Source organism: Lepisosteus platostomus, chromosome 3 (assembly GCF_059453375.1).
Source record: "Lepisosteus platostomus isolate fLepPlt1 chromosome 3, fLepPlt1.hap1, whole genome shotgun sequence".
Classification (NCBI taxonomy): Eukaryota; Metazoa; Chordata; class Actinopteri; order Semionotiformes; family Lepisosteidae; genus Lepisosteus; species Lepisosteus platostomus.
The window spans coordinates 68,091,022-68,113,810 of NC_142613.1; the positions used below are offsets into that span (position 1 = coordinate 68,091,022).

At 40.6% G+C, this 22,789-nt stretch overlaps 1 protein-coding gene across 4 annotated transcripts in view; it reads right to left on the minus strand.

Moving 5' to 3' along the window:
• Nucleotides 1–22,789, minus strand: part of LOC148675329 (membrane-bound glycerophospholipid O-acyltransferase 2-like) — a 136,953-nt gene that overhangs the window by 9,673 nt on the left and 104,491 nt on the right. For 3 of the 4 annotated variants that reach the window (XM_088626568.1, XM_088626570.1, XM_088626567.1), the window contains 7 exons: nucleotides 19,745–19,799; nucleotides 10,627–10,810; nucleotides 7,214–7,406; nucleotides 4,847–4,950; nucleotides 4,680–4,744; nucleotides 3,358–3,490; nucleotides 977–1,128 (listed from right to left, as the gene is read on the minus strand). In XM_088626568.1, the coding sequence (XP_088482694.1) occupies nucleotides 977–1,128; nucleotides 3,358–3,490; nucleotides 4,680–4,744; nucleotides 4,847–4,950; nucleotides 7,214–7,406; nucleotides 10,627–10,810; nucleotides 19,745–19,799 (886 nt within the window). The remainder of the gene's footprint in view (nucleotides 1–976; nucleotides 1,129–3,357; nucleotides 3,491–4,679; nucleotides 4,745–4,846; nucleotides 4,951–7,213; nucleotides 7,407–10,626; nucleotides 10,811–19,744; nucleotides 19,800–22,789) is intronic. The other variant, XM_088626569.1, reaches the window with a different exon arrangement.

Consider the following 22,789-nt stretch of genomic DNA (forward strand, 5'->3'; position numbering starts at 1 on the left):
AAATATACGTTTTCCAGTTATTAGATGTCTTCCTATACTGTATACCTTTATTTTAAAGAAAGCTATACTGATGGAAAAAAGAAACGCATCATTTTCTGGAATGAGAATACTATAGTTAAAGCTTATGTACTTTCACAAAAAGTTGTCAATTTGTTTAAAGCCCTCTGACCAGCAATACAGCTTGTGCAGTGAGGCATTGCAACTTGCCAATCACTTGAAAGGTCGTTAGGTCCACTTTTAACCAATGAGGTCCAGGTGGAACAATGCCTGATCAGGTCACCTTTAAAAAGGTCCTAATTCAAAGCTTAGGTCACTGCAAGAAAAAGGCCACACTTCCATAATGCCTTGAATGTCACCAGAAGCAAGGGAGAGGCCATTGGCACGCTGCAGGCAGGCATGTCATGTGCCAGCGTTGCCAGACACTATGGAGTGAGCCGCTCCACTGTGTCCCGACTGCAGAGAAGGTTTCACCAGATCGGCAGGACAGATGACCGTCCAAGATCCGGTCGCCCTCCAGTGTCCACACCAGAGCAGGACCGACACATCAGACTGGTCCATCTGAGAGATCGTTTCAGATCTGCCACCTGTCCTGCTGCTGAGACTGCCGGCAGACACAATGCCCGCATCAGTGACAGGACACTGAGGCTCCATGCTGCTGGCCTTAGAGCAAGGCGACCTGTCAGAGGCCCTCTGCTCACACCTCCTAGACATCACACCTGACTGGCTTGGGCCACACAGAGGCTGCGATGGACTCATCAGCAGTGGCATCAGGTCCTCTTCACGAATGAGTCACTCTTCAGCCTGTTCCACGCAGACGGGAGGGCCAGAGTGTGGAGGAGGAGGTGTTGTGTTTCTTTTTTCCACCACAATATTTGCAGCCTGTATTCGCACTATTTGGAGAATTTTTAATAGTACCAGCCAAAACAAAAAAATAAAAATAGTCTATTAACACAGCCTTTGAAACCTTGATACTTACTTGTAGAACTTAAGAGATGATTCCACAGATAGCAGCACAAATGGCACCACTGTGTAGCATATAGCAATCTGGGTTCCTGCCCACGTTATGACATCATAGATGAGTTTGTGTGTCGAAGAAGCCAAGAAGTACTGTCTCACGTTGTGTCTTAACTGGAAAGCAGGGGGTGAGAGAGATTGATAGCATACATTATTTTACTCCACACTAAATATGCTCAATATTACCTTTAAGATACAGGAGCATTTCAATGTTCTGTCAGGAAATAAATGTAATGCATAATATGCAGAACTGGTGCAGAATATTTGCATAATAACAGGCATATTGTTCATACAGTACATAAATGATCTCTGTAATAATATCACTTGTCTATTACTATACTGAAGGGTGCAGGTCTTTTGATCAGACAGTCGGTTCTAATTCAGGAATTTTTCAACTTTTTTTTACAAGGGTGGCCATATAAGCTCTCCAGATTTCCAGTAGCCGGAATGCTAGCGGTGAGTGATATTACTGTACAGACAGGTCATTACCAGCGATAGTCAGAGTGAGACACCATCTCGCTGAGCTGCCTGAACTGCTCATCAGAAGACACGAGGCCTCTCCAGGAAATGAGTCCGGGACTCCTGGTTTGGACTGTCACCATGACGCAGAGGTGAAAGGCTACTTTGCCATTTGACTCTTTTTTGGGGGGAGTCCGCCATCCCAAAACATTGGGCGGGCTGACAGATATCCACCCTGTTAATTTACCTGACAGCCGTAAAAACCTTAATCTCTGTGTGTTTCACAGAGAGCTCCCTGAAGAGTCAGGTCAGATGGATCTCTCCGCAGCAGACAGAATATTTAACGCTGCGTTTAACGCTGTGAAAGCTGTTCCATCCATTTTGTGTCTCTGGCCTCTGGAAAGCTGAAGCACCGCTGAAAGTTTAACTTATTCTGTTAAGCCCCAATTAAACCATTTTAGCTAAATTTAGACCTCTTCTGAAAGCACCGACTTCTATAATGGAAGTGAGGTCAGTCTACTGGAAAAAATTTAATTACCTTTTATCTTCCATTTCAGTAATAGTTTCAGCATTATTATATTAAATTCTGGCCAAGTGAAGATCTAGACTACTTGAGTTTTAAACATACTGCACATATATATATATATTTGAAAAAGTAGGTCATCTATCTTTGTTTATATGGATGAAGGATGATGTTCAAATATTTTTCACTAATTTAATTTTATACTGAAAGAACTGTAATGCAGTAACACTCCCATAAAGTCAATTATATGCTTCTTTGTCCTAATTGAAGGATTATTATAATGAAAGAAAATCATGTCAGAAATGCCCTCAAGCTTCCAATCATCTGCTCATTTGTTGTTTTTTACGTGCTTCATAAAATTAAAAAAAGACTAAGTCTAAAGACCCTTTAAAAAGTTTAAAAAGCAGGGATATCTATTTTTTATGCTGGAAAAGAACACCAAATTCAAATTCTTGTCCAGACGCCAAATGAGCTGTACAATGTTTACAGATTATTTCAGCTATTACTGATCATAGAGCCATTATCTATTAAGTAGGACCACTGAGCAATACTGAATTAAAAAAATCCCTGTACACATTTTTATCAGTATAGCTAAGTACAATAACATGATAGCACCATAAAATCATCATATTCTAATCATTTTTAAAAGCTGTAATAGGCCTAGTTTAAATTGTAATGTATTTATATATTTTCAAACACACTCGTGTTGTATATGGCTCTTGTGAACACTGTCATCCATGGGGTTAAAATCCATTTTAAATCAACAACAGCATCTGACAGTTCATTAGCCTCAGACAGATATTACCTTTGCAGATTGACTGGGCTCACTGCTTTCATTTTACAGATAAGTGTTTCCTTTCTTGTGCCTTAAATTTCACTTTCAGAAAAGAGATCTTATTCATCTGCAGTATTACGAAGAATGACAGGTCTCCTTGTACTAAATCTAAATAATGTCCAAAGTTCATTTTTGATCTAAAAATAAGACAGACTGGCATTTCCCAAGAGCCTCGACATTGCTAGATTCTAAGGCTGGATAACTGATATTTCTGGTCAGGACTTGCCATTATTTAAGACACATTTTGACAGCCTTAAGTTATACCCCAACTTAGGGTATAACAGCCTGAAGTTATACCCCAATCTACCTTTTTAATTAAGGAATTTTGAAATTTTTACTTTCAACATTTTTCTGATTTAATGAACATTTTACTCTGACTGCTTCTCATTTAATGACTTCTTTGTATTTACACAGATTTTTCTAAAATACATTTATTTAGACTTCTTCTAAAAAAAGAAGTGGGATTTCATAATCCCCAGTCCATTCATTGTGTTTAAAACATAACCTTGGGGTGTTTGGTACTCACTGCACGTGCAGCTAACGTCATTAATATGCCAGTCAGAAACGTGATGTAATATCCCGGATACACGCCGTGCCACATCGCTGACAGAATGAAGGTGGCGGCCGTGGGGTTGTACGGACATCGCTCATAGCAGACCCTGGGGAGACCACAAAAAAGCATCAGCTCATTACGCGGCTGGAACACGAGAAACTGCAGCGCAGTCGTACTGTGGTACGGGTTCTCTGTCATCTAACGTGCACTGGAAACCTCCTAGAGTAGCAAGAAAACACTCTCACGCCGTACAATTACAACAATAATAACAATAACTGCTTACACATATATAACACTTTTCTGGAGACTCCACTCAAAGCGCTCTACAGTTAATGGGGACTCCCCTCCACCACCACCAGTGTGCAGCACCACCTAGATGATACGACGGCAGCCATAGTGCACCAGTATGCTCACCACACACCAGCTCTCAGTGGGGAGGAGAACAGAGTGATGAAGCCAGTTCATAGATGGGGATTTTAAGGAGGCCATAATTGGTAAGGGCCAATAGGAAATTTGGCCAGGACGCCGGGGTAACACCCCTACTCTTTTTGAGAAACGTCCTGTGATGTTTAATGACCACGGAGAGTCAGGACCTTGGTTTTACATCGCATCTGAAGGACGGCGCCTTTTTATAGTATAGTGTCTCCGTCAGCCACACAGACCGCAGGGTGAGCGCCCCCTACTGGTTCCACTAACACCTCTTCCAGCAGTGACCTTAGCTTTCCCAGGAGGTCTCCCATCCAGGGACTGGCCAGGCTCACACCCGCTGAGCTTCAGTGGGGCTGCCAGCTGTGAGTTGCTGGGTGATACAGCTGCTGGCTGAAAATAATACCTTGAACACCTTTAATCCAAATCAGAACCAGCGAGTCGCCTGCTTCACCCCTGGCGGGTCCTCTCTTCCCACACGAAGTGCAAACCTCTGAACGGTCCTCTTTGCGGATTCTGCCCTTTCTGTTGCTGTGAGGTCAAAGCGCGTTACTCCCGGACACTGTTCTTCTGACTCTTTAGCTCCTACCCGCTGGAATTCTCAACCCGTTTGCGTTTATAGCGCTCCTGCCTTTTGTCATTGCTCTTCTGTTACATTTCAGGGTGTGTTGCCGGCTCATGAACTAAGGTGCGTCATGGGTTTAAAAACTTGTTGTTCCGACCTTACGTACGTATGGAAATCCCCGTGCTGTGAGGTATAGAAAATAGCCTTAAAACCTTAAGAGAGCGTTTTTTCACTACACTGTATTAACAACAGATTCTACCGTGGCAGTATTCATTCAACGAACTATGCTTTTTGTCTTCCATACCTTTTGAGCCAGAGTGCAGTTTGTATATTCCAATTATCAAGAAACATCTTAAAACTGGTGGCAAACTGCGAATAAAGAAAACAGCAGGTATTTATTAAAAAATCCATTTTGCAGTAGGAAAAATTGCATCTATCGACAACACGCCGAAATGGAAATGGGAGTCTCACCTCTATGTCCACTATTCTTAAGTTCGAGATCAGATCCCATCGCGGCGATCCATCTTTGTTATAGCCATTAAAGCCAAATCCCGCTGCGTTGTTGATTGCGTCCGCTGTCCGAAAACAAGAGGGGAGGAGAGCCTGTTAATGGTGAAAGGGACAGCCCCAGGGCCCCAGCACTGTGAGGCAGCAGTGCTAAACACTGCACTACCACCCCACCCCATAATAACACATGCATTGAGAAAATAGGTTTGGAAAAAAAGTCTACACTTCCAATGCACCTTCTGAAGCATGAAATCAGAATTTCACAGATAATTCTACCCCTCTGCTCAATAGAGAATAAACACCACCAATCAACAGCAGTTCCAGCTGTGATTTGAAATGATTTGGTAACACTTCAGTTGAGGGGTTTAAAATGACACTTAATAATTGCACATCAAATGACAAGATCTGAGTTATTAGCATTATTCATTGTCAATGAATAATACATTAACTTTGGAGTACAACTTAAGCTTCATCAGTCATTTTACTAATCACTAGAAGCAATTAGTTACTAAGTACGTTATTGTTGTTCTGTTTATGTTGTTAGTCACGATATATTATAACTTAAAATGCTACCAACAAGTCTTAAGCTTAAAGCTCTGCAAATTTAAGGAAAAAATAAAAAATCGATAAGAAAGCAAATTTCACAGAATTTGAACCAACTCACTTAAAGATAAAATAATTTAAATAAAATACATTTTACTTTTTGGTTTATTTCATGCATCCCCTACTTCTATTAATGACACAGTTTTTTGTTTTGTACATCGATAACACTGCCCCTTTGTATTGATATTTGTTAAATACCACTTAACTCATAACACCATTAATAATAATAAAAAATAAAAAGTCATGTCAAACACACTAGAAATGAACGGCTTTCAATTCCTCACACATACACAAGAGGGCAGTATAATACCATACAACTACATCTACAGTCCAGCCGAAGAACTGAAATGTGCTGTTTGTATTTTAACATTACAGACTCTTCCAGCCTTGGTGGCAAATACACCTTGACTTGACTTCATCTGGATTTTCTCATATGTTCATAGTGTATGCTGAACAGTCACATTTAGGCCCGGCTGATTTGCAAGCCAAGACTGCACAGGTTAGCAGCAAACATTTAACCACTGAACCAGTGATAGAAACCAGATTACATATTTAACCATGATGTACACAGGCTTCAACCGTGGAAGAGAACTTGCAGCACTATGCCATTCATGAACAGCAAGGTTTCCTTTGTAGCCTTGAGAGGTTTAATAGCTTTATAACTGGCACTCAAATTTATTTTTACATCTGGAGTTTAAGTACTTAAGCAAGCCAACGTTAACATTACAATAATAGAGGAGGATATGAAATGTGGAAATGTGGTATTATTGAAGCATTTTAAATTTCCTTTTCTTACTTGTTGAACAAAGCCTGAGAATGCCTGAGCTTATTATTGACATTACAGTCTAATTACAGTAAGTTTCCTGGGGTTACCTATGAAGGTAACTGAATTCTTAACCTTTAAACCTTCCGATTTTTCTGGATGCTGACATACACTTTATTATGGAGCAGGGTCCTGCGTCAGTTTGAGTTGGTTGCAAAGGAACTAGGTAAGTTCCTCTGGCTGCTGTTGAACCTTCTTCATGGCTCATTTCTTCTCCTGAAAAAGGCTTAACAGGTGGACTGTTGTGTTTTTGTATTTCTGCTTTTCAGTCTGGCATTTTTACCTAATTACTCTGGGTGCGTAACTACTAGGGATTTGAATGGGTCACTATATATTTATCTATTGAGATAAAGGGCTGTGTGTGTATGTGTGCGGGGGGTTAGGACAATTTTACATTAACTTCTGTATCACAAAACTTTCATTTTCAGGTCATTTATTTCCATGCAGAAATAATGGATGTCCAATTTTATACTCATTCAACAGGAGGAATTTTATGGGTCCAAAATACCAAATACCGGATCCAGTTGCACAGAAAACACATTAGCTAGGGAACAGAGTACAGAAAAACACGCCACCTGGTATGACAGCACTTTTTTGCTTTTATGTACAGTGCTATAAATACCTCTTTTAATGGAACAGGAATGAATCGTTTTATTGGAAGTTATTGATCAATGGCAAAAAAAAAACCCAGCTAGAAATGAATTCTGGAGTCTCTTCAATATGTTCAGTTCTAATGAGCTCCTCAGGAGCAGAGCGAATAGCTGTGTTGCAATTTCTAAGCGTGCTGCGAGACTGAATAATTACGTAATGCATCAATACACTACGTCTGGAAAACTGGCCGCAGTAAAAACGCTTGTATTTTTGTCCACTTATGCAAGAACCCGATAGCGATAGAAGGCGCTTACCAAGAGTCCACACAAAGTAGTACTTTGGTCTGGTCGCCAGCATAGACAAGTAGAGATAAAGGACCTGGGTGTAGACCGGTGTTGAGGCAGTGAAGACGTCATCCACATTGCGCTCCACTGTAAATCTTCTGGAGACCGTCAGATATACCAGGAGAGAGACTGCACACACCGCCAGCTTGTGAATCACATCCGTCTGAGAGTAAAGGAAAAGGACAGTTTACAGGAGGTACCCCGCAGCTTTCATGTTTTAAGAGTGGAAAAGACACGGCTAGTTGTAAAGGACTAATAATGCATGCATCGTAGGGATACACTGTCACGTGACTTGCGTTGTATTTGAACGAGGAAAAGAAATATCAGCAACCTGAATTCTTTGTCTGCTTTTCAACACGAGTTTATTTTAACAATGATTTTGAACGACGATCTGAGGACCTTTAGCCTGAACAGCTTCATATTATTGGAGGCTATGTTTTTAACTAACGAGCTGTTCACTCTCACATGCACACGGCTTGCGTAATTGGCAATGTGGCAGAAAATTGGGAAGAAATACCTAAAATGGAATCAATCTTCTTATTCTGCAGTCCTTGTAGCAACAGACACATTAGTTCTGCTGGTTATACTTTTAATGATTGATTTCTGAGGCATAATGAACAAGTTGTTCATGAAAAAGAACAAGGCTATTTTCTGTGAAATACAGAGGATCCTGTTAAGATTTAAACAGATTCAAGAATAGAAGATCCGAATGACAAATCTAAATGGTGTTTTTAGTCTTAGACATATCTTTGGTTTGGCAATGCACTCATCACACCTAAAGGCCAATGTTCATTCATTTTTTTAAATCACACTATAGACAGTTGCTACTATAACTCAGTTTTGCATCTGTAGGACACAGAAAATGTGTATGAACATTTGGTGTGTTTATAAGACTGCTAAGTTAACTTTTGATATACCAGGAGAATAAATGCTAGGCTTCATAGCCTCACCTGGTGAGCTGTAGGAAACCCAGACAGGGTTAAAATAGAAAGTGCTGATTCAGACTTTCTTTAACCTGACTTGCAGTTTAAAATGAAATCTCAAAAACACTGGTTTCACAATAGCTATGGCATTTTTCTATAAAGGTGCTGTTAGAATCTGTCTATGCTGACACAAGTTATTTTGTGCTTTACGAAATAAAACCCTGAAGCTGTAACTTTTCACATCAGCAAATCAGATATAATTTACTATAGTGTACAGTGCCTTGCGAAAGTATTCGGCCCCCTTGAACTTTTCAACCTTTTGCCACATTTCAGGCTTCAAACATAAAGATATAAATTTTTTATTTTATGTGAAGAATCACCAACAAGTGGGACACAATTGTGAAGTGGAACGAAATCTATTGGATTTTTGAAACTTTTTTAACTAATAAAAAAATGAAAAGTGGGGCGTGCAAAATTATTCGGCCCCCTTGCGTTAATACTTTGTAGAGCCACCTTTTGCTGCGATTACAGCTGCAAGTCGCTTGGGGTATGTCTCTATCAGTTTTGCACATCGAGAGACTGAAATTCTTGCCCATTCTTCCTTGCAAAACAGCTCGAGCTCAGTGAGGTTGGATGGAGAGCGTTTGTGAACAGCAGTTTTCAGCTCTTTCCACAGATTCTCGATTGGATTCAGGTCTGGACTTTGACTTGGCCATTCAAACACCTGGATACATTTATTTGTGAACCATTCCTTTGTAGATTTTGCTGTATGTTTGGGATCATTGTCTTGTTGGAAGATAAATCTCCGTCCCAGTTTCAGGTCTTTTGCAGACTCCAACAGGTTTTCATCCAGAATGGTCCTGTATTTGGCTGCATCCATCTTCCCCTCAATTTTAACCATCTTCCCTGTCCCTGCTGAAGAAAAGCAGGCCCAAACCATGATGCTGCCACCACCATGTTTGACAGTGGGGATGGTGTGTTGAGGGTGATGAGCTGTGTTGCTTTTACGCCAAACATATCGTTTTGCATTGTGGCCAAAAAGTTCGATTTTGGTTTCATCTGACCAGAGCACCTTCTTCCACATGTTTGGGGTGTCTCCCAGGTGGCTTGTGGCAAACTTTAGACGAGACTTTTTATGGATATCTTTGAGAAATGGCTTTCTTCTTGCCACTCTTCCATAAAGGCCAGATTTGTGCAGTGTAAGACTGATTGTTGTCCTATGGACAGACTCTCCCACCTCAGCTGTAGTTCTCTGCAGTTCATCCAGAGTGATCATGGGCCTCTTGGCTGCATCTCTGATCAGTCTTCTCCTTGTCTGAGCTGAAAGTTTAGAGGGACGGCCAGGTCTTGGTAGATTTGCAGTGGTCTGATACTCCTTCCATTTCAAGATGATCGCTTGCACAGTGCTCCTTGGGATGTTTGAAGCTTGGGAAATCTTTTTGTATCCAAATCCGGCTTTAAACTTCTCCACAACAGTATTACGGACCTGCCTGGTGTGTTCCTTGGTCTTCATGATGCTCTCTGCGCTTTCAACAGAACCTTGAGACTATCACAGAGCAGGTGCATTTAAACAGAGACTTGATTACACACAGGTGGATTCTATTTATCACCATCAGTCATTTAGGACAACATTGGATCATTCAGAGATCCTCGCTGAACTTCTGGAGTGAGTTTGCTGCACTGAAAGTAAAGGGGCCGAATAATTTTGCACGCCCCACTTTTCATTTTTTTATTAGTTAAAAAAGTTTCAAAAATCCAATAGATTTCGTTCCACTTCACAATTGTGTCCCACTTGTTGGTGATTCTTCACATAAAATAAAAAATTTATATCTTTATGTTTGAAGCCTGAAATGTGGCAAAAGGTTGAAAAGTTCAAGGGGGCCGAATACTTTCGCAAGGCACTGTATATCACAGCATAAACAGGGGATGAGAGAAGTTAAGAAGCACTGTTATCACTGCAAATGAGTATACATCTCAATAGTAACAGGTTAATTCCATGCTGAAAAGAGAAGAAAGAAAACACAACGTTTCGGCCGTGGAGCCTTCTGCACACCTCACCCACCACCTGTGAGCCTTCGCTCACACCTGAAGAAGGCTCCACGGCCGAAACGTTGTGTTTTCTTTCTTCTCTTTTCAGCATGGTATAAACCTATTACTTGTTCATAAGTGGACTGTGACATCTTACAACATTTCATGTTAGCAGCCCATAGAGTATTACTATTACTTGTTCCTTATTGTGAGCTGACTGGCAGAGACCAGGCCTGTCACAACACAGAAAGGATCCCTGATCAAGGGTGACAACAATGAGCTTCAGTTAAGAACTAACAAGTCTAAGAAACGCAGTCAGGCAAGTCACAGGTTTTTTATTTGAAGAGATGCTTTAGGTTAATTTAATATGCAGTCTAGTCCTTCAATCATATTACGGTCGTACAAATCAATGTGAAAGAAATGACAGCCTACCTTCGGTGAAGGATCACTCTGTTTGTACTTTCCATTTTCTTTCCCGTTTGCTTCCAAGTGTTTCTGGTGATAGGCTGTGCCTTCGATGAAACTGATATAGTCTTTGTAAGAGCAGGTGGGTCCTGCCAAAATACCCATGAAGTTGCAGTTGTAACTTAAATACTCCAGCAAACTTGGCATTCTCCTGTATAGCAAAAACAAATGACACCTGTTATGAGTATGGGCCAAACCTAGTTGAAGAGAGAAAGAACAACTAAAAATAACATTAAGGAACAATAATAAAAAAACACGCTTTAATTTATTTGCCGTTAATTATACCCCAATATGCAACAGCTTTAAAATCCAGATCGAATCTTAAATCTTTTGCAAACAACCCAAAAAAAACAGCCTGAATGGTTTTGTCCTATTTATAAAATACATGATGTTTTAAAATAAAGACACTGTTTCGATGTAAAATTCTACAATGCCTCTTTAATTAAAAGCATAATTGAATATTAAATAACACTGTTTGATTTAATAAAAACTCAAGAACCTTTGCAGAAGTGTAGCAGTTGTAACTATACTGAAAATATCTTCATGAAAAAGCAGGAAAAGACAATTATCAACATTACAAACAAGGTTTCTTGTTGCTAATTGATACATGATTTTCTTCCAGTTATTTGTTGAAATAAGCCAGGGTATCTGCTTCAAAAATGTGGCTAGGCAGCTTGTTCCAGACGAACAGTTCTTTGCTTTTCCACGTTGTTTCCACTTGTGACATCTGTTGTTGGGTTCACTGTTGATACTGTAGAAATCCATCTGGTTCCTATGCCATATATACTAACCTCTGTATTCTGATTACCTTTTTTATTTCTTACACACATTACCTAGAAGGTTAAATTGACGTGCAAATACAGTTGTGAGAGAAAGTTTGTGAACCCTTTTGAATTATCTGGATTTCTGCCTGAATGGCTCCTAAAATGTGGTCTGATCTTCATCCAAGTCATAACAATAAATACAGTCTTATTTAACAAACAACATACACAACGTCAACAACTCTTCTTCTGAGGTCCTCTGAAATCTCTTTTAATTGGGCCATATTGCACTTCAACAGAATTCTGTTGTTAACAGCAGGCAACCAAAACTGTGTGATTTTTTTAATAAGGCAGAGCAGGTCAATCCCAAACCTGAATTGATTGGAACACCTGAGTCATTGATTGGAATACCTGACTCCAATTACCCTCTTTTCATTATCCTGCCACCTCTAGGAAAAGTCATTATCCTAGAGGTTCATGTACTTTTTCGATCAATGATCTTGATTGTTTAAACCATTTGTTCAATAAAGATATGGCAATGTAAAATGTTGTGTGTGCTGCTTGTTATATAAGACTGTCTTTATTTAATATTATGATTTAGAAGATCAGATCGCATTTTAGGAGCCCCTTAATGCAGAAATCCATATAATTCCTAAGGGTTCACAAACTTTTTCTCAAAACTGTATAAATAAACATCTTTTTCATAAGCAGCTTCTAAAAATGCAGTTTCCCATTTTATATCTTTAGTTTATTATTTTTTACACATGTGTAAAACATTTCTCTCGTTTGTATTAAATGTCTTCTTCCAGGCATTTTTCCAGACTTAAATTCTATCTAAATCTTTCTGAGTTTCCATGACAGATTCTATAGTATTTGCTAATTCTCCTAATCTGCTCCATGCAAACTGCACTAGTTTAATATCTACACCAGAATCAAGTTCATTTAAATTACAGAGCCATGACCCTAATATAGATTATTGTGGTAGTCCACTAATTACCCCACGTGGAGCACTTATCCCTTATCTGTAATTTTCTTAATATCCAACACCAATTCCCAATCCACACACAGGCATTACACCGAATACCTACTCCCTGTAATTTGAGAGTTACTGAAACTATTCTGAATCTACCATATTGTATGCTCTGTGTATGTCCTGTCATGCTCTGTGTATATTACTGTCATTGCTTATTTAAATAACTCCCAATAACTTTTTAATATTTAATAAGTTAGTTAAGCAAAACCTATCTTTTCTAAGGCCAATCTGACCTGTGATCCTATTTGCATAAAAATGATCCACTAGATTTCTTCAAATAGCTGTTTCCTAACCTTGCAGGCACAGTAATAGAAGTAAGACTTAATGGACTATAATTATTTGGTTCATTTTCGTTCCCCTTCTTTTGAGTGGGCAAGCAATAGCACATCCTGAGAGACTGTCGGAAGAGTATTATTAACAGTCTATGAATAACTGCTTTTTTTAAAGTGCAATCAATAGAATACCATAAGGGTCTAGAGATTTGTTTAAGTGCTTCTAGTATGTGCAACCTCTGCCTCTTCTATGCTAATATTATTTAAAAGGGACGTTTGTCTTTTCTCAGCCGGAAGCACGTTGCCAATTTCGTCCTTAGTAAACAGTGATTGAAATATTTACACATCAGCTATTTTCTTTCTTCATCTAGATGCTTCCCAATACAGGTATTATCCCACATATCTTTATTTTATTGGTGTTGTAATAATAAAATTCTTTATTATTTTACATTTTTTCATTTTTGGACTTTTTAATATCCCTTTCTACATGTTCATCTTGAAATTCATTATAATCCTTTCCTTTAACTGCACCCTGGTATTTCTTTATACATTTATAACGCAAAGGCCTTTTCCTTGTATTTTTCTAAATTCATAAAATCATTGGGGCCATTGCATTCTAGCCTTTTTTGCTACCATGTGCAAACTCTCTTTTGGAATATCGTTAGAGGCTCTATTACGTAGGAAAGCTTCATCTAGTTCTTACAGCGACGTTGGTTTTCTTAGAAACAAACGTGTTCTCTACACTCTCAAAAGAATGTACAAATTATGTAATTTTAACCAAACCCTTGCTCTGCCTAAATTCAGCTTTTGGATCCATTTAATTTCTGAAGTGATGGTATGACTTTTGGTTGAACCCAAGTTAGTTGCCATGGAGTTACAACCACGTGCTGAAGTCAGGGGGTCCCTTCTCCTGAGCTGCCACAGGTCCCTTGGTTCCACATAAGTTGGATACTTAAAGGGGAGCTGCAGTCCCAATTTCTCAGACCAGTTATTAAATCTTGGTTACAAAATAAATTCATTGGTGAAACAGAAACATTCGACAAATTTTGAATTAAGCACACAATTGTGAACTTTGCGAAAGTACTGTAAGTCGCCATGTTGTTGCGAATTGCCCTTCCTGCTCACTAGTCACTGTAATCACTAATGTCACGCAATGACCAAGCGAATAAGTACATGTTGTGTAAGCAGACATTTCACCGCAAAATGTTCCAACGTGATCTGCCTGCTAGGTTAACAATTATGTAGTATTTCTTCGGCAAAACCGTCCCGAAATCAAAAGCAATATTTCTATTGGGTTAAAAGAGCTGTATTCACAAGAGTGCTTGTTCGCAATGTCAAAGGGACGTAACATGAAACCGGAACGTTTTTTGCCTCATTCTGAATTGCAGAACATGACAATTTAGTCTAATTTGTGATCTAGAAGTTAATGTGTACATTTTACTTTTATTGCAGCTTGAAGAGCACGCGTTAATGCCGATTCTGTCGAACCCTGAAATGTAAAAATAGCGTCGCAGTTCCCTTTAAGATTATAAACCTGCTTTTCACCTTTTGATGAGAAAAACCCATCAACGCATGTCCCCAGATGCTCCAGTTTAAAATCAGTGCCACTTCAGTATTCTCCATAGCAACACCGCTATGACACAGAGAGAATGTTATAACAACGTTGCCAGTTGTTTTCAACTTCTTCAGCAGGGCAAAGAAAAATGCAAGCGGTGCCATGAGAATCTGAGTTTTTCACCTAGAAAGACACTACTCAAATGTTGAAAAGCAAACTCCGGAAAAAGGTTTTCCATGGAATTGGAACTGTTGAAAAAGCTGCACTGGAATGGATTCCTCTTGATCCGCAACCAGTTTGCGCTGCAGAATAGTCTGTATCAAAGACATTTCCCGTATTGTGTAGGAAATATGGGTTTACATCTTTACAAATATGTTATCTGATTCTAAAGAGCGAATGTCCGTAAAGGTAAGCTGAAAAACACAGCACTGCGTGTTTGTCAACATCAAGTGAAAGGTTTCACAGTTTCAAAACTGAGAATGCTAACAATTGACTGTATTCACAGAATTTAGAAAGTAATTGACACTGGAATTTCTGAAAGGCCATCAAGTGCTTGGCTCATGCTCAGCTGTATCTCACTGAATTTGGACCACAGAAATATCCAAAGGACTGTGTTGCAAATGCAACTCAAGCTTGCCAACGATCAAGCTTGTCTGTGACAGTGCCAGCCCTTGACTGCACTGATCGAAAGAAACCTGACGTACTGTACCTGACTTAACTCACATTAGCCATGTCACTTGATCTTGTTAGCGGTCTGGCACCATACAGCTTCTGTGCTTGGACCTCGCCACCCCCACCTCATCACCCAGGATTCTAGGTCTTACATTAGTCTGCTTCCTTCTGCGATTCTTCCCTTTCTCTTCTCATATGTAAGGCCCCGCATTGCCATGATTCACCCTCCAGCTCCCTGCTGTTGATGTCTAAAAGAGCGCACTCCCAGCACTCTCTCATTTCTCAGTGAAGATGCTTTCAATCTGACTTACTCCATAGGAGCCTGACGCGCTTAAAACCCTAACGCTTTCTCAGAACTCTCACTGACACTCTTTTTAGTGACTGTACTCAAACTCTCTCACAGTCCTCTGTCCCTCTCAGCTCACTCTCGTAATTCGAGGTCTTCAAAACCGTCGCCTTCTCTCTCACCCAAGGCCCTCCTCTATCCCTACCTCTTGGGCTGCTCATCCATCTGCAGTTGTTATTGTACAGAATATTCGTAAGAATTCGCCCTGCTGCGTCTTGATCCTGTTGCTCTCATCTTTGGTGATAAAAGTACTACCACGACTTCTACTATGGAGCACGGAAAACTGCAACTATGGTGAGACACTACGACCTTGCCAGGCAGTGCCTCTCTCCTGCAGATGCTAATTCCTCCAGTCCTCCGTGGTCCGGCAAGCTACTCCTGTTCCTGGGCAGCACACTTGGCAAAAGAGCTACCTCGCAAACCACCTGTCAAGAGCCTGTGGTTCACCTGAATACGGTGTTCGACACATCTTCTCAAGCTACAGTATCTTAGAGCTTGCTGATGTCCACAAGCCTGTTAGCCATTCCAATCTGTCTTCCAGCATGAACCCCTATCCACTTGCTCTTCTTTCAGGCTGATCCCATTCTGTCAAGATTCCTCCATAACCTCCACAACCAAACCCTGGTTTCCCGGGGCTGAATCCTCGGAGTCTAGATGCAAACTTAATCTCTCTCTTCACAAGCCTCCTTGATTGACATCCAAGGTATGGTTCATCCCACTGTGAGCCTATCCTGACCTCTCCTTTCCCTCCCTTGGAGTTCCATTCTTTTTGGGTGCTAAAACTCATTGAAATTCCCAGTTGTGGCTACCTATCCAGCTCTCTTCCATATCCCAGCTGGCCCATGTTGTGAGTCAATATACTGTACAGTACTCTCAAGGGAGCCAGCTCTCACTCTATCACGTGGCAAAGGGTTCATGCAAGCAGAATGGTCAGAGACTCCCCCTGTGCAATTGAAGAAACCCACACAAAATATCAATTTGAAAAGATAAACTGCTCCATCAAAGAAGTGTATGAGATACTGAAACCACTCCAGGACCCTGCCGCAATTCTCACTGCAGCAAAGTATCGAGCTGAACCACTCATGGTCCCTTAAATGGTGAATTCACAGTGTGTTTGGAAAGTAGATAAAGCCAAGCCTGAATCTGGCTTGAATATGAATCACTACCTTTTAAGTAAAATCCCATCAAGGGTTATTACTGTATGCTTAGAAAATGACTGATTATCAAAACCTCAGCCTTCTTTAATCCACAAAAAAAAAATGTCTTTGAGAACGAGTAAACCTAGGCTATTATCCCAGGCTTGCGTATTACCCTAAACGCCCTGTAAGTGATACAGTTCCACCCAAGAGAGCACGTTCATCTGCAGCCCTGAGGACAATGGCATGGAAGGGATCAGCTTTGCTCAATTAACTAAAGGGGCGTGCAGGGAAGGAGAGGCACCCTTTGGACTCCAGCCCTTGGGCTTATGAGAAAACAAACACAGAGAGGCTTTGCCTTTGTTGACACAGCTGTCTCACCTTCTCTTTTGTGTGCTGGTACACATCAGTTCAGAGTGATGGACTGTTCTCAAAAGCAATACTGAAAATTATCCTGATAAGCTGTAACCAGTCCTCGAATAAAGACTGAGAAAGGAGAAACTAGAAAATGCTAGTCATACTGTATATAGAACAAATGAGCTAGAAAGATGTATGATTCATGTGTGCAAGTGCCCAAATTCATGTCGCGTTAAGTGGGAAACAAAGTTCTTAATATTTTGTTAGTATTCAGCTAATTTTATACACATTCCTTGCATAACCATGTTATTTAATATTATATAATATACAAGAAAATACGTTTTTTTCCCCTATTTTCTAAATTTATTTGTCAACCGGTAAAATTATTTTTTTAGAATGAAAATGTTGTTTTTGTTAAACAGATACCTAAAAAGGTAAAAATAAGTCAATTTTAAAAGCATGCATTTTTTTACTAATAAACAATCACGGAGTATTCGTAGCTAAGCAACATCACTAAAAACACAACATAGTGATACCATAGTGCTTTGCATTGTTTCCTGAAGAAGCACCTGGAGCGCAGCAGGTAAAGCAGCTAGAGTGCTGTAACGAAGCACTGAAGACGCCCCAGAGCTAGAGGAAGCCAGGAGCCAGCCTGGAGCTGGGGGTCTGTCTGAGTCCTGAAGCCAGCATGAAGTTTAACCATGGAGCCATTCGAGAGCTGGACAGCTAGAGGAAGCCAGGAGCCAGCCTGGAGCTGGAGTTAAAACCCCTGGAGACAACTGAGAGTTCTCATGCCACTCCAAAAACAAGTTTTCACAGCATCTCAAAACTTTCTGTCTAGCAAGAATGCACCTATTACAGTATGTGTTGCGGCTTATTCGCTTTCGTAATTTTTTTAGTCAAGGAAATTTCAAATGTTTACAGTTTCATACTATACATTTCAGCCCCCTTTATTTCAGATATCTTCTTGAAGCACAGAGCTACATGAGTAGAGGTTTGATTAAACCCTTCTTTCTCTGCCTTTGAATCTCCCCCCTCTCGCTCTTCCATCCCCCGTCTCCTGCCTCTCCCCTGGTTGTGACAGCTCCTGGTTAAACGCAGTCCCACAGTGTGTTGTGGGAACGTGATGTTTCCTTGGCAACAACAGGGCATCTTACTGGCGCGAATCTGAGGTCCTTGACGTCACCCTTTTTACACTCACTCTGATGTCATCTTTGTGAAAATAAAAGCTGATTAAGAGTCAGTAGCTGATCACACCCCCAGTACTGCTGGCTTTATAATTACATTAAAAATGCACTAATGTTTCTTGCATGTCAAGGAGAACAGAGGTCAGCTTTCAGAAAAAAAATATAAATATCACCTCAGGTTGTGTTCAGACTCTCAAAATAATATCTTAGTGAAAACCTTATTGCGGGAGAAAAATGTTGCGCTGCTCCTATGAAGTGGCAGAGCAACAGGGTTTAAATGCTTTTATGGTAATAAGTACAACAGAATGTAAAGCTTATAGATGTATGATTGTGTTTGGTTATGTTTCATTGTATTCATAATAATTCTGCATATTTCATTTAAAATGCTAGGGTATTAGATGTAACCCATCAATTCTCTAATCCACATTTACCCCCCCCAAACATTGACCACTTAATTATTATGAATGTATTTAAAACCCTGCAGAAAGATAGCCAGTCTTTATTAACGTTAACCACATCGGACAAAAGGGAAATTTATCAGGGCTGACTAAATAAAGCCAGCGTTTTGGAGAGGGCAGAATTGGATCGGACTTGAACTTAAGACAGCACAGGAAACCGGACTCACTTAAGGGTTTGGCTCAGGGTGGTGAATAAAGTGTAGGACAGACCACTTGTAAATGCAGTATTGTGTGCTCTTGTTACTTACTGCGGAAAAAGCTTCGGAAGTAATTTAGGGAAAGGCTAGAGTTATAATAATAATAATTGCTTACACTTATATAGCGCTTTTCTGGACACTCCCCTCCAACACCACCAATGTGCAGCCCCACCTGGATGATGCGACGGCAGCCATAGTGCGCCAGAACGCTCACCACACATCAGCTATCAGTGGGGAGGAGAGCAGAGTAATGAAGCCAATTCACAGAGGGGGATTGTTAGGAGGCCATGATTGATAACAGCCGATGGGGAAATTTGGCCAGGATGCCGGGGTTACACCCCTACTCTTTTCGAGAAACGCCCTGGGATTTTTAATGACCACAGAGAGTCAGGACCTCGGTTTTACGTCTCATCCGAAGGACGGCGCCTGTTTTACAGTATACTGTCCCCGTCACTATACTGGGGCATTAGGACCCACACAGACCGCAGGGTGAGCGCCCCCTGCTGGCCCCACTAACACCTCTTCCAGCAGCAGCCTTAGTTTTTCCCAGGAGGTCTCCCATCCAGGTACTGACCAGGCTCACACCTGCTGAGCTTCAGTGGGCTGCCAGTTGTGAGTTGCAGGGTGATAATACAAAACCAAATTGAAAGGAGCACATCAGCCCAGACGGGCTCACAGTGGGGAGCCATGCTGCCTCGCCGCACTAGGGCCCGGGGTTCGATTCCTGTGGCGCTGTCTGATTGGAGTTTGTATCACCCATCTGTGTTCACATGGGTTTCCTCCAGGGGCTCTGGGTTCCTCCCACAGTCCAAAGACATACTGGTAGGCTAACTGGCTTCTGGAAAAACTGGCCGTGGTGCGAGGGTGCGTGTGTTCACGTCCGCGTGTGCGCCCCGAGATGGACTGGCGTCCCATCCAGGGTGTACCCTGGCTCACACCTGTTGCTTGCCGGGATAGTCTCCAGCTCCCCCACAGCCCTGTACTGGATAAGGCAGTGGAAAGACAGATGGAAGGATGGATGGACTCGCCCCAGGCATGAAACTCGGGAAGCATTAATGTGCAAGCTGTTGCTTTTTCACCCGAAAGAAAAAAACATACCTTCAAAACGTACCTTACAGCTAAGCTTCTTTGACTTGGCGTCAGCTGTTCTCCCCTCCTTGCCATTCCTTTAAGCACAAGGGGAAAAAACACAGGAAAAGTGGCTTCAGGCAGAACGGAGCCAGAGACGTTATGTTCTGTTACTTCATGTTGAAGACACTCACTCAAAGGCAAGACTAAGAAAGGATGTTACAGTGATGTGCACATACTGTACTAGCCAGCATGACCAACTCTACCATGCGGATGTGTCATATACAAGGGATCACAGCAAACCTTTGCATTGACTGTAAACTGGCAGAGTAACATGAGTGCTTTCCATAAATCACAGGACATCTGTGTCATCTCTTAGTGTATGTTTGACACAGTTGGCTCAATATAAATTGTACATGTGTCGGAAAGAGGAAGTACTTGAGTTTCAGAATATACAGTAGCATGACTTGACAAGGGAGTGAACTGGGGGGTCATTTCTGAAGTATAATAAACGTTCCCTAATGACCTTAGACCCATTTCACTAGTCAAGTGAACCACAGCTGTACCACACTAATAAATCATAAGAAAGGTCAAATGGAACTGTAAAATGAAACTGTGGTTTCTTGCCTTGACCAAATATATGTGATGGTGAATTAAGTCTTATTAGATTTCTTTTCTGATTTTAACAAAGAGAAGAACGTTAAAGCAATTCTATGCTTTCTAAAAGACTAACTATTAAGAGTGTTCCTTATCAGAGGAAGGATAAAGTCTGTGATGAACAGGTCTTTACCTTCAATTTCAATTAATCAATTTATCACAATGGCATGGCTTGGTCACTAAACATCTGAGTATATTGTGAAACACGTTTTTCTCTACCACTATCCATGTGAATTATTTCATGGGCAAACATGCACTAAATGTCCATACAGGGACACTGCATTATATATCTATATGAGACAAGTGTTCACCTTATTCTGCTAAGGCTGTTTTTCACAGCCAATGGCAACATTCATACCCTGTCACATGTATTCAAAATCACAACTCTACCTGCACAAAGGTAGAACACATAATGACAAAACATATCCCAAAAAAGAAACTTCATTCTATAGCAGCATGAAACTTCCATGACACATTCCTTCCTATTACAGCAATCAGACATGCTAGATATAACTTTAAAATAGCAGAGATACACTCAGACAGGACACTTCATTTTACACTTTTTTTGGCGGGGTGGTAACAAATGCTTTATTTAAAATAACACATCCAATTATGAAAGGAACACATGGAAATGTGATTCAGTAGTAAGTTCAACTAAAAGTTCACTTTGGTTTTTCGTTAATGTCGTGTGGTTGAGATAAAACACTTCCATGTGACCAAGCATTATGTAGAAAGAACATAAAAACCTGAACCTCCTTTCATCTCCTGAAAATTATGGTGGCTCCACCGCAAATGTCTGAAAACAGATTATGAAGTAATAAAAATACTAACAGAAGCTAAATTATAGTACTTCTTACTGCTAATTACAACAACTGCAATAGCAGTAAAACTATAGCTCCAAAATGAATGCTTCGCTACTGGAGAAAATCAGACAAAAAAATGATGTCTGACTCAAACCCAGTGCTTTCTACAACACCCAGTGTTCCCTGCAGGACCTCTGGGCAGTTGTCATCATAGTCATCTTCTGTCCTCCAACTACGCAACAATGATCCCCATTTCCCACATTCTCTCCACTCAGTCCCAAGCTCCTTCCTGCGCTGACAGATTTAAGGCATGTCTGGGCTTCGCCTTGCACAATAAGAAAAGTCAGACTTGCTCCTCCTTTGCGTTACAAGCTTCTGCGATGCCAACAGCGACAATATATAAAATGGTTTTCAAAAGAGAAGCGGGCCGTCTGGCCTACCCAGCCTGCCTGGTTGCTGGTAGATAATGGATCCAAGAATCTCATCCAGCCTAGTCTGGGGTGCTGGAAGGGTAGGTTTCTCCAGAACCCTACCACGCTTCAAGTAAAATAATGCCCCTGTCTCAGTTTTGCTAAAACGTCAACAGAAACAGAGATCTTTCAGTACAGAAAAGGCCTACAGAAGACGCTTGTAGGTCTGTTTTAACTGACCTGTGTCAGTGTACTGGCTGCAAAGAAGCAGAGGTCACTTTCAGACAGGAAATTAGATAGACATTTTGTTTTGTTGACCCAGCCTGGTACACACCTGAAGTAGGCTCTGCAGCCTTAACATTTTTTTAAAACGTTTTTTTTCTTTCCACTTTCCAGCATGGAAGTAACCTCTGTTTGTTCCTACTGTCGGTGGTAACAGCTGTTACTAACTGCAGCTCTTGAACAGAGTGCCTTCACTCCCTGGAGTCTGGATTCAGCATCCGTGGGCTCAAACCGATAATGATAACGTGTGATTCAGCAGTCATGTTATAAACAACATTCAATGGAGGTACTATTAACATGCTCTTTATTCCGAGGCAAAAAAAACATAATCCCCAGTATATTTCACACTGTGTCACATCTGAGGTCTTAGGGCAACACCATCCTATTTCAACACTGTTCTTTCAGGGACTTAGTTTAAAAACATTTTAGTACTAAAAAATAATTCTAATACTCATTTACACCTTTAAATCATATTAACAAAAATGGAATTAATCTAAAATTAATGCTTACTTTAACAAAACAAAAATGCCGATTTCTGAATTTCTGTTATCACCAAAAAAGGCCGAGTGCCTGCAATGTTGTCTTGTCTTTGGCTGTAAAGATGAAAATATACCTCTAATAATCTCACTGGGTTTTACTTAAACTACTGTAAATACAGTCGTGCATAGTGCCAAAGAAGAAACTTAATAGAACATCATTATAAGAAGGGCATTGGCTAAAATACATTCGAAAACCTAAAGCATTTGTCTTTATATAGGCCATCACACATTTTAGACACTACATTTAGTTATTAGCACCAAGCCTTGCAGACCACAGATGGGAAGGGAGATGGAGAGGAAATCAGTTCAAGTGTCATTATTTAATCATTTTAGTCCTGTATCATACTTGATTCTAGTCCACAGTATCAAGATCATTTCCTTCTGTAGGATTGCAGCT